At 41.1% G+C, this 12,420-nt stretch overlaps 1 protein-coding gene across 1 annotated transcript; it reads left to right on the forward strand.

Annotated features, from left to right (window-relative positions):
- The first annotated feature begins 622 nt into the window (after positions 1-622).
- On the forward strand, positions 623-12,417 carry ipo4 (importin 4). Its single transcript, XM_015010343.2, has 30 exons — positions 623-1,237; positions 1,529-1,615; positions 2,042-2,121; positions 2,217-2,258; positions 2,346-2,475; positions 2,605-2,784; positions 3,340-3,405; positions 3,514-3,615; positions 3,710-3,793; positions 3,898-4,053; positions 4,147-4,200; positions 4,294-4,403; positions 4,484-4,592; positions 5,325-5,454; positions 5,633-5,746; positions 5,852-5,965; positions 6,074-6,197; positions 6,375-6,486; positions 6,570-6,703; positions 6,787-6,864; positions 6,971-7,028; positions 8,175-8,280; positions 8,380-8,573; positions 8,671-8,721; positions 8,871-8,996; positions 9,765-9,991; positions 10,084-10,216; positions 10,311-10,415; positions 11,210-11,279; positions 11,450-12,417. Exons 1-30 carry the CDS (start codon positions 1,172-1,174, stop codon positions 11,578-11,580), a joined length of 3,273 nt encoding a protein of 1,090 aa, XP_014865829.2. The 5' UTR covers positions 623-1,171; the 3' UTR covers positions 11,581-12,417.
- Positions 12,418-12,420: the final 3 nt, after the last annotated feature.

Raw genomic sequence — 12,420 nt, forward strand, 5'->3', positions numbered from 1 at the left:
ATGTTGTACAGAAAGTAGGCGATTTATCTTCAAAAGACTAAAAGAAATGTAACTGCATTTTAGTCCTGATTTATGTATGCATTTGTGTCTGCATTTGTAATTTTGACCCCATTTGGATTAAAGAAAGCTAAAGCCGCACAATGCAATTGTGAAATATTGGGATGATGGTATATGCACTGCAATTCACCCTCAATTTAACCAGTCTTTTCCTCTTTTTCCTTCCCTTAACTGGTTGGATGGACTTTAAAGGAGAGTGAAAGGCCATTGAACCAGTCAAATATTGTTATTCATGATGGAATGCAATGCAGTAGAAATATAAAACCCTTCCAAAAGCCACATCCAAGCAGTTCTTTGCATTTTCACTGTTGAAGACCTTAATATTAGGATGATAACTGCAATTCAATATTTAGCTTTATAACATGAGTCAATTTATTTAGATGTTGAAAGTTTGTAAATGTATGACTGGAACCTTATATCCTATAAATTACTTTAAACTACTATTACTTCAAAACAAGCAAAGTACGGAAGGCATTAAAAGAGTTCAGTTTAAACACTCACACCTATGTCTGAAGCAGATTTGCTCATCTGCTTCAGACTATGAACGATGTTTAGAAACATGTTTATGGGACTTTTGACCATTATTTCGAACAGGTAAGTGTATTTAATAAAAAAAAGTATATCCCTGCAGTCACACTCTGACTGCAGGGATTCACTATTGGAAGTTTCACATGGCACCAAAAGCTGATTTTTTTTTTTTTTTTTTTTTTTGGGCTTCAGCTGTCCTCCTTTCCAGTTGTTGGCGCTGTTTATATTCATAAATCTTAAGAATGTGCATGTCCCTTTAATTCAGCTCACATGGAACTCCTGGCCGGTGTTCTGTCCCGCGTGCTTCTGGCTGTCCAAACGTTCCAGAGCGGATCTGACCGAGCCAGACTCCTACCTGTCATTGCTACTCGGCGACTCCTCACATTCAGACATACGCGGTTTTTTCAAGGCGTTTTCTCTAAAAAAACTCAGGAGTTAGCATTCCGACCAACAGCAAAAGACTTTGTTTACATGACTGAGGCCACACCGTGAAAGGACTGCTTACTCTTCAGTCTGTGTCACTGAGTGATATTTACACGTTAACGGTCGCCTAAAGAGCAAGTGGAGGTTCATCGCAACTATCAAGATGATAGAAGAGCTCGAGCAAATCCTGTTACAGCTGACACAGCCTGACAATGCCATTATACAGCAGGTAATAAGTGAAGCTAGCTCCTTTTTTTAGCTAGTGTCGAGGGAAAGCCAGATAACTGCTGTTAGCAGTTAGAAATAACAGCTCGGGAGTTAGTTAAGTTAGCTAAGTTAACGGTTGAAATCAAATGACAGTTTAACGGTCGAACGGTTTGCTTAGGTTCGGTCAAGATCTCCTGAGCAACCGCGTATTTATGTCCACTGTCTGTAAAGTTCGAGTAATGAACATATGCTGTTGTACTGTCAACCTAAGCAGTTTTTTGACGACACCCCCAATTCCCCTCCCTTTTTTTAGGCCACAGTCCAGCTGAAGCAGGCTTTCAAAGACCCGGCTATAATACCAGCCCTTTGTGCTGTCATGAGTGGCTCCCAAAACCCTGAGGTTTGTTGAAGCAGTTACAGCACATGTTGCTATAGAAACGCCATTGTTCAGTAGGTGTTTGAGGAAAAAAAAGCCTCTGTTCACTTGATGAAACTCCTCCTGTCTTTTGGCAGCTTAATTCATAAGCTTGATGTTTTATTTATTTATAGATTTTATTTATTTATTTATTTTTTACCAATACTGCACTTGGTCAAGCTTCTTTTCATTTAATGCACAATTCAAGACCAAGACAACAATATTTGCACATAAAGCAGAAAAGTAAAAACATTTCTAGATGTCTTCATGGAGGTTGGAGATATACATAAACAATGAGGTTTTTTTAAGCATATTCATAATTTAGATGATTATGGCTTGCAGCGATTAATACTATTGTTATTGTAAATTCAGCAACATCTATATGTTCTCTGATTTACTGCTTGCATGCAGATTCGCCAGTCAGCCGCAGTGATGCTGAGGTTAAGAGTGAAGAAACACTGGAATAAGATCAGCCCTAATGACAGAGAGAGGTCTGCTTCTTCTCTTTAATGAAATACTAGAGTGGTCCTACTAAAATCACCTTCACCCAGGCCTAGTTGTGACTCTGTTTACCTTTTTCTTCTAGCCTAAAAGCGGTGGTGCTCCAAGCCTTCTCCATGGAAGCAGAGTAAGCGCAGGACTAATCCACAGAAATAACACGTTAATGTGTCCTGCAGATTAACACCGTGTAATGTTCCATATTGATGCGTTGCAGACACAAGGTGCAGCACTCTGTCTCCCAACTTTGTGCAGTGATGGTCAAACATGAAACCCCAGACCGCTGGCCCGCTCTGCTGCAGCTCCTCAACCAGTCCACTAAGAGCGCCAATCCTCACGACAGAGGGGTACACTTAATGTTTCGCAGCTACAATTCATAAATTTTTTAAGACCTAATATTCTTAAGACCTCCTGCTATGTTGTTTACACATTGGCCTTGGTTTTAGTTGGTCATTTCAGCAGTGTTGTCCCGACAGGTTGGCCTCCTGCTGCTGAATAAAGTTATAGAGTCCAATCCTGAACCTTTCAAGCCTCACTTTTGCCAGCTGCTGCAGCTGTTCAGCACCGTGCTGCAGGACTACAACAACCCCACAGCACTCTACTACTGCATCCTCACCCTCACCGCCATTGTTGCGTACACCGGCACTGAAGAGATGGTGAGCGAGTTTAGCTCACCGTTTAGGCTCTCACGGCTAAACGGCGGTGGGACTCCCACTGACCCGCCATGAGAGGTGTCAGTGGGAGTCCAAACATAAAAGTTAAAACTTTTTCTGTTTCAATGAGAGGTGGACAATATGGACTTAGAATATTATCACAACATTTTAAAATGAAGATAAACTTATGTGCTACAGTACTTCATTTTTAGGCAACTGCATGTCACAGATTTTATATGTTCTTGAAAAAAGTGTGATTTGTATCACTAGACTGCACGTAGTTTTCATTTAATTATATTATCAAATTTACTTATTGATGCTCTCGTGGAAAACACTAGGGAGAAAATATCAAAATGAACTTTTGGCCAATTTTTTAAAACATCAACTGAAATTTTTTGTCACGACAATCACTCAAAATTCTTGTCATGACAAGAAATCTTTCATAATGAATGATACGATAAAATGCCCATACCTAGTTTCAATTATTATTATTATTTCTATGTTCTCCAGAGTTTATTTTTATTGCCTTATTTGACAGTTTACTTTACTGCTCTGCAGAAGGAAATGCGTGCCATCATTCCGAGTCTGATTCTTGCTCTAAAACACCTTATCAAGGCAGACGAGGCAAGTTCTTTTCAGAGCATTTCCTCTTTTGTTCAGATGTTGCTGGACCAGTTTTGCCTGAGGAGACAGTGTTCTAACTTGTAGGCTTTGTGATGCTTGTGTGCTCAGAACCAAGCCATTGAAGCCATGGAGGTGTTAATTGAGCTCATGGAGATTGAAATGTCCATCATTGTCCCCCACATCGCAGACATCGTCCGCTTCTGCCTGGAGGTGAGATGCAAATGTGACCCTTTTTGAACTCCCGGATTATCTCCAAAAAGTAGTTTTAAACGATTCTGTATCTCAATGCGAGTTTGTGTTTTAGGTGGGCAGTGACACCACGCTGAGCGACTCTCTGCGAGTGAAAGCACTCTCCTGCATCACCTTCCTCATCAAGCTGAAAAGTAATGTAGGTAGAAACGCCCCCCACCACTGATAGCTTGCAGTTTATCCTCCCTATGACTAAGTAGTAACAAAAAGCAAAAATCTCCATGAATTCTTTGTTTCTTGCAGTCGGTGTTGAAGCTGAAGTTACTAAATCCCATCCTGCATAGCATTTTCCCCATTCTGACTGCAGCCCCCCCTCCTGGCGAGCAAGACCCAGAGGACGAAGAGGACGATGGCGGCGACCCCAACGACAGCGATAACCCCAAGCACGGCGCGGCTCAGGTGGAGATGAGGGATGTCAACATCACTTAGCGACTCAGGAAAAGCTTTTAATTTCATAAGTTTTTGTTTTCTTTTCTTTTCTTTCCTTTTTAGATGATTGACACCATGGCACTCCACATGCCTCCAGACAAACTGTTTCATCAACTTGTACGTCATTCAGATGTTAATTATCAGCAGCTTATGCGCGCCGTTCCCCCTATATGAGCTTTCTAATGTGTTAACTGCGTCCTGTCCTTTTAGGTGCCCCTCACTCAGGCCTGCCTTAGCAGTGAGAACCCTTATCAAAAGAAGGGCGGTCTCATGTGTCTCGCTGTGCTGGCTGAGGGGTGTGCAGACTACATACGCTCCAAGTATGTTAGAAAAGGACAAATGGTTAAAATGCACAACTGATGTAAATGTGAGTCTGATGAAGTTTGTGTGTGCTTGGCAGGATGCTGCCATCGGTGCTGCAGACTGTCTGCCAGAGTCTGTCAGACAGCAATAGGGTGGTGCGCAGCGCCGCCCTTTTTGCTCTCGGACAGTTCTCTGAATATTTACAGGTGAGCGGTTTTAATCATGAATGTATGCAAAATGTACTTTTACAGAGGTTTAAAAACAAAGAAACATGAATCCTAACAAGAATGACCGGGAAATGGTCGCCTAATGATTGTCAAACAAATTTAAGAAAACTGATCAAAATGCAGTCGCAGCCATATTTTTAATATGTCTTAAAGCCAGTAATTTCTAAATTGCGGAAGAAATTGTGATTGGTTTACAATTAACACTTTAACAAACCCATTAGAAGCACCTTAAAACAAATTTCCAAATGTACAGAGCTGTTAAAATCTCTAGGAAGCACTAAGCATTTTGTGGGTCAAAACTGCATATTATAATAGCATCTACTAGTCTCTGCATTGGGTTAAAAGGGAAATGGTGGAACTTTGCAACATTTTTCAAATTCAGATTTTGACCTACTCTGATGTATTCATTGGTAATATTTGAAGATGTGCTGCAAGTTTCTTTTTGGATGTCACAGCTAGTTGTTAAAGCTTCTGTGTTGTCCTGATTTGGGCTGAAAAATATTGTCTTCAGGTCCTGATTCAGTATCTCAAATACAGTTAAAAAGAGCCTTTTTAATTCACAATAACTGAAAACTATTGTCATACCTCCAGAAGAAGCTCCACTATTATTGCCATGTTTAATTGTTTCTGAACCAAATTGCTTGCTAGTACGCTAACACACCTCATCTGAATATAATTGGCTGTATTTGTTTTTCATTCTGGACCTTTCAGCCCGAAGTGAGTAAGTACTGTGCAGAGTTGATACCTTTGCTGCTGGGATACCTCACCTCCCTGAACGAAGCCAAGATCGGCCACGTCACAAAGGCATTTTTTGCTCTGGAAAACTTCATGGAGAACCTGGGTAAGAAAGGTTAAAGGTTAACTCACTAACTATAAAGCTGATCTCTCTAATCCTGGCCTTAAATAATCAGCATTTTTGACAGAACTCAAATTTGATTTTGACATTTTCTGTTTTAAAGTTTCCCGACAGAAAAATTTCTTAACTGGAATCTTTATGTACTTTATTTTTCTTTAAACAGGATCAGACATTGAGCCCTACCTCCCCACCCTGATGGAGACCATGTTATCTGCCCTCAGGAATGCAGAAAACATGAAGATCAAAGAGCTGGCCGTGTCGGCCATTGGTGCTATCGGTGAGGATTTAGTCAGAGTCAAGCTTTTTGAAAGCAACCAGAAAGCGCTTACAAAAAACAGGTTGATGTTTTCTTCTTTTTCATTATCGTCTTTTATGTTCTCAGCTAACGCAGCCAAGGAGTTGCTGGTTCCCTATTTCCCTCCAGTGATCGAAAGCCTGAAAGGTTTTCTCACCGCCACCACAGAGGAGATGAGGCCTCTGCAAAATCAGTCCCTCGGTAAATCAGCCACATTTTCTTTAATTCAGTTCTCAGTCCGAAACTGATGACGACAAACTCGTTGTCCTGGTTGTATCGACGACGATCTCGACTTGTTCCTGTTTCCAGACACTCTAGCTGTACTGGCCCGCATGATCGGCAAGGAAGTCTTCAGTCCTCTCGCTGCAGAATGTATTCAGCTCGGCCTCAACCTCACCGACACCATCGACGATCCTGACCTGCGACGATGCACGTATGTCTTTTTTTTTTTTTTTTGCCCCTGCTATTAAGCCACACCAAAACGCCGCATGCATAAAATAAACCAAATTCACTCTTTGGTTTTGCTTGAACTCCAAAAACCTAAAATCCGAGGGAACAGTTTTCATGCTGAAAGTGTTTTTCTAAGAGTTTCCTCCCTCTTTAAAATCAGGTACAGTCTGTATTCAGCTGTGTCCACCGTCTCGCCCGAAAGTCTGATTCCCCACCTCACTGCCATAACAACTGTAATGCAGCTCGCTCTCAAGTCTAATGAAGGCATCACGGTACAAAGTGTTCACACACAGACACACCCATCCCTCCGCGGGTATTCTCTGAACTGAAGTCCACTCTGAAAACTGATTTCTAGGCCCACCTCGACGAAGACAAGACCTTCGTCCTGCTCGACGACGACGACGACGATAACGGCAACAACGCGGGAGGAAAAACCGAAGAGGACTTTTTGGAAGACGACTCGGAGGCAGACATCCACGAGGTCGCAGGGTGGGTTCTGCCACATAATCACCGCCACATCTGCTGGTCAGAAACGGATCGTCGTCATCCTGCTTTTGTTTCACGTGTCGCAGGTTCAGCGTGGAAAACGCCTACATTGATGAGAAAGAGGATGCCTGTGAAGCTCTGGGAGAGATCGCCTTAAGCACCGGGTAACACATTTTCACTTTCTGCTGCTTTGGATATTTCGTTTTATGTTTTTTCCCAGAACTTGCTTGTGGAATTTTCACCTGTTGTTGCTCTGGGTTGTCATCGCAGAGTCGCCTTCCAGCCTTTCCTGGAGTCTAGCTTCCAGCAGGTGTTTGAGATGAGAGATGTAAGTCAACTAATCTATTCTTTAAAGTTGTGTTGATTTCTGTAATCCACACACTAGTTTTCTGTATTATGCAATTTATTTACAGGGTGTCATTACGTCCTTAAAATGTCTTAAATTTAAATAAAAAGTAGTTTGGCATTTAATATGTTATTTAATCTTACATATTCCAAGTGGGTGGTTTTTTTTTCTCGTGAAACTTTTCTGCCAGGTAAAAGTTTGAGTGATGCTCAGACGTCTTTATTTTGTTTTGTGCCTCTATACCGTTGAGGCTACCACTGACTAGCTGCTAATATACCGTGGCTAGCTAGCTTACCTGTGCGTCCATAATAGGTAAGTGCACATTTATCGCCAGCTGGCTGGACATCGATTACACGTTTCTGTGGATGTTTTGAATTTAATTGATGATGGTCTTAAAAAGTCTTAAATTTTACTTGGTGAAACCTGCAGGAACCCTGAGGGTTAATTCAGATTATTTTATTCATAATTACTCCAGTAGTATTACTACATGCTAAAAAAGAGAGAAAAAAATCACCTTTTAAATTAAGTTAATTCTTATACTGTAAAAAATTCAACATGAAGAAATGTCTTTCTTAAACTTTCTGCAATAATTTTTATGTTGCTCTTTTGGTAATAGCCTTTTTTTTTTAGCTGTATACTTTAGTTTATTATTCTGTTGGAAGAGCCACTAATGACCCAGTTTAGGTCATCATTTACTAATTAGATGTTCATAGAAACCTTTTTCAGCTTAAGAACTATGAGATGTAAATAAAATCTGTTACATCTTTAAAGCAGTAGTTTGGGATGCAGTTGTGATTTAGCTAAGAACAATTTAAAAATGGGATTTAGCTTGTCTCGCTAGCTGCAAACGCAGCCAGCGTTGTTACAGTTGTCCCCTTCCTTTGTCTGCTGCCTACTGTTTAGCTTTGTGCATAACTGCAAAACCTTAGTGGCAGAAAGATGATATATAATGAGTGTGTTATCGACCACCCGCTCAGCGGTATTGATTCTACAGTTACAGCGGCAGAAAGCGAACAGCCCACATTTGCTGCCGCAGGAAACTCCAGCAGTACTTTTTCTAATGTGTGCCTTGTGTTTTCATGGTGGGGATTTGCTCCGAACGGCACTAATAATTTGTTCCCTCCACAGTTCCCCCATGAGGACGTCCGCAGGGCAGCACTGGGCGCTCTGGGTCAGTTCTGTCAGGCTCAGCACAAAGTCTGGACTGAGAATCGCACTGAGACCAACCACCAGGGTAAAAGAGGATATTATTAAATGAATAATTCGTAATTAATAGCCAGCGACATTAAAAACATGCTCTCCTTCTTTCCCTCCCGACTCTCGGGCTCATCAGCCCTGCTGAAGTTGCTGGACGTGGTTCTCCTGTGCTTCGTGGAGACGGTGAGGATGGACCGGGAGCGGCCTGTCGTCATGGGCGTCCTGGAAGCCATGAACGCTGTGATCAAGTCCTGCAAGGAGGAAGTGTTCAGAAACCCTTCACACCTCAAGGAGATCAGCAACGTCATCCGTGATGTGCTGAAGAAAAAGGTGGGGGGTGGGGGGGATGGAACAGGAGGGCTGGAGTAAGTTTCGATGTTGAAGAATTACAAGAGTAAATGTTTTTTTCTCTTCATTTCTTCATTAGACTGCTTGCCAAGACAGTAGCACCGATGAGGTCGATGATGAAGAACAACAGGTACTTCAACTATCAATGTTCCACTCTGTAGATTTAAATAGTTGAAAAATACCTCGGTTTTTGTGCATCATTTATTTCACATAAAGTACAAATGTTTGTCCACCAAAGGAGGTGGTATTTATTGCGTTCTTTCTGCGTTTTTGTGTCAGGCAGAGTTTGACGCTATGCTGCAGGAGCTTGCAGGAGAAGGGATCCCCCTGGTGGCCGCCAGCGTTCCCGCAGACAAGTTTGCTCCTTACCTGAACGATCTACTGCCTCTCATCATGAGCAAAGCTGTAAGTCTAAGAACGTTGATGCAGATGTGGATGCTAGGCTGGAGTTAGGCTGATGTGAACTTAAATCTGTCTCTTTCTACGTCACACTGCATGTTGTCTTTTGGAATTACTGGTGATGAAGATTTAATATGGGCAAAACGTGGTTTTCTTATTATTGACTTCTTACATGGATGGATAAATCCATCAATGCAGAGACAAATAGATTAATCAGCCTTTATGGAATACAGTAAAGGATAAAAATATGGAAATGCAATATATATATTTTAATACTTTCTGTTTTTTATACTTTTTCAGATCTCAAAAAAAAATCTTAAATCAGGGTTCACAGAGGTGCTTGAAATCCTTGAAAATGCTTGAATTTCTATTAGGTGTTCTCAAGGTTTAGAAAGTGTTTTAGTTCTGTTTAAAGTGCTTAAAATTCAAACTGCTGTTTTATAGTGAAGTGATTAAAAGCCTAAATTTTATTTACAGTTGAAACCAGATATTTTCATACACCTAATGAAGAAACAGAGACACATTTATTCTTTTACCGTCTGATGTTAAATCTTATCAGATTTAAAATAATAGCAAATTGAGAAGGTCTTTTTTTAGTTCTTTAGTGTTTTTGTATGATGATGGAAAGGTTTGAAAACTAATCTAGAAAACTATTGAAAAGGGCTTAAATTTTGTTGTGGAAAAAGTGTACGAACCCTGTTCAATTCCAAAAAAAAAAAAAAAAGTTTCTTCATATTTTGATGTTGTTGTTTTTTTCCCCCACTTTCTCAAAAGAAATCGTCCTGCACGGTAGCCGATCGCTCCTTTTCCGTGGGGACGATCGGAGAAATCCTCCACGCTCTGGTGAGTGTGTCAGGAGGCCGGGGGGTGGCGGGCCGACTGTCCAATCGCCTGCTTCCCGTTCTGGTCGCCGGAGTGAAGGACAGCGACGCCGAGGTCCGCAACAACAGCGTGTTCGGGCTGGGGTGCCTGGCTCAAGCAGCCGGACCGCTCGTCGTGTCGTATCCTTTTAATCTGCCCGTGTTTCCGTGACCCGTGGGTTCCGCTCGCCGTACGCACGCTCCGAGTCGATCCTTAACGAAACGCCGCGCAGAGACTATCCCATGATGCTGTCTGTGTTTTCAAACATGCTGGGAAAGGAGTCCGACCTCAGAGTAATCGACAACCTGTGTGCCGCCCTCTGCAGAATGATCATGAGCAACGTGGACGCCGTCCCTCTGGAGCAGGTTGGCTCCACTTTAACGAGCCTTGCTTCACATTCATGCAGAAAATTAGCCAAATAAAAAAAACTGCCCATAATATGAGTGTTTTTAATTATAGGTCGTAACTGCTCTGGCGACACATCTTCCACTTAAAGAAGATCAGGAGGAGAACCAGACGGTGTTTAACTGCCTGACGATGCTCTACAAACACAATCCTGTCCTGGTACGGTAGAAACCCACTTCCAGTTCAACGCTCCTGCTCCAGACTGGAAAATAGTTCACACCTGCTTCTGTTTTTGTCAAAGCAGGGCATACAGTCACTGTAAAAATCCCTCTTTTTATTTTAAGACCTCTTAAAAACAATCTAAAACCATGTAAAAAAAAAAAAAAAATGAAACTGCACAGAAGGAACGCTCCGTTTCAGACGTTTTTCAGCAGTGATGACCTGAAGTCATCTCCTCTAATGTTTGCGCTCTGTACTGTAAAAAATTAAACCTTTCCAAGTGTTTTTGGTCTATTTTCTACGGCAAATATTTTTGAAATAAGACAAAACTAATTCACAAGGAACTTTTCAGCAAGCTTGTTTGAAGTCAATAATTCTGTTATGTTAATGAAATGGTACGAGTAATAATTTCACTTAAAACTTGGGCAAAACGTCCTGGTATAAGTTTAAAAACATCTGCCAGTTGAACTAGTACTTTTTCATCAATGTGAAGGAATTATTTATTTAAAACAAGCTCATCTATCTCGCTGAAAAGTTACCTGTTAGTTTTGTCTTTATTTCAAGAGTACTAAAATATTTGCACTAGAAACTGGACCAAAAATACTTTTCAGTGTATTTTACAGCTCTGAAACAGACACTCGACAACCTTTATGGCCGTTTCGTCTTTTATTATATTTATTAAATATATGTTAAACATAGAACATGTAAAAACCTCATAAATGCAGCGCAAGACAACGTTTGTGTTTAGATTCCAAAGGTTCAGGCAGCTCTGTTCCTCTTCTTCTCTTGTTTAGGTGGTGAAGTTAATCAAGCCCATCGTTGCCGCTTCCAGTCACGTTGTTGGCCACAAGGATGTTGATAAAGGTGAGCCTCATTTATCTGTGATCTCGGCCATCGATGAACGTTTGAAAATGTGGGATTCAGAGCCGCCGACTGTGCAGAGCTCTTCAGCATTCAGTTCAGTTGCACTAATCTGTCTTCAATGATTAGCTGTCCACACCGAGTCTTAGTCTGTCTCTCATCCTCTCCCCCAGAAACCCAGAGCACCGTGGTTTCTCTGATGAGAGAATTGGCCCAGAAGCATGGCGCAGAGTTCCAAGCAGCGGCAGCCTCCCTTCCAGCAGAGCAACAAGCCAAACTCGGCGCTGCCGTCACCTCCTCGTAGCCCGAACGCGTTCTTCGTCTTCCCTTCAAACAGTAAAACACTCTGACAGGACAACGGACGTTGCACTGTAGGAGGGGAAGGGGACGTTTGTCTGTTTGACATAAATATAGCACTTCAGCCACTCTAACTAGTTTTACTGCATTCATAAGTTCTTGGTCTAATTTATTTACATCCCAGTCTCTTTGTGTTAAACATTTCAAAGTTCATTCGGTATTTAGAAGTTCTGTTTTAACATTCTCTTTGAGCTCTGGTTTTTGCTGATCTTGTAAAATTATAATTTTCACTCAAACAACGACAAGGTTTACAATTTCCCCCGACTTGTATGAGGTAAGGAGTTTCGATTGATGGTTAATTTCCTGATAAGTTCACCTAATTTCTGTTCTGAACTCATTTAAGTGCCTGTTTTTCTTCATTATCTTATGCAAAGTAGAGACTATTTAACTTGTAAAGTCAATTTTCACTGCCCCATACTGAGATCTCTTTGTAGTTTTACACCATTAGTGGTCTAAGACCACCTCACAAGCTAGAATTCATAAAAAAAAAAAATTAAAACAAATCTTACTGTTTTCTGATTTAAACGGTTATTATTGCCCAGTAAGTAATCCTGTCAGTATATGCTGCACAACTCCCATCTTATGGTCGTACATGTTGCGGAAAGTATAAAACAAAACAGTTGCACAAAAGCTACCTTATTGCAATTTTCATATCTGGTTAACTTTGTAGTTACGTGATGTTTAAAATTGAAAATGCATTTGAAAAAAACAAAACAAAACACAAAAAACCGAATGTTTCCAACATGTCAACTCTGATTTTGTTAATAAATCTACACCTTGTTGATTC

Source organism: Poecilia mexicana, unplaced genomic scaffold (genome assembly GCF_051168715.1).
Source record: "Poecilia mexicana isolate PSO_F unplaced genomic scaffold, ASM5116871v1 scaffold_20, whole genome shotgun sequence".
Taxonomy (NCBI): Eukaryota; Metazoa; Chordata; class Actinopteri; order Cyprinodontiformes; family Poeciliidae; genus Poecilia; species Poecilia mexicana.

Excerpts from the sequence above, each read along its gene's own strand:
- ipo4 (XM_015010343.2), top strand. The coding sequence starts at position 1,172 with ATGATAGAAGAGCTCGAGCAAATCCTGTTACAGCTGACACAGCCTGAC. Across the intron at positions 3,794-3,897 it reads TCATCAAGCTGAAAAGTAAT|TCGGTGTTGAAGCTGAAGTT; the intron begins GTAGGTAGAAAC and ends TGTTTCTTGCAG. Across the intron at positions 4,404-4,483 it reads GCAGACTACATACGCTCCAA|GATGCTGCCATCGGTGCTGC; the intron begins GTATGTTAGAAA and ends TGTGCTTGGCAG.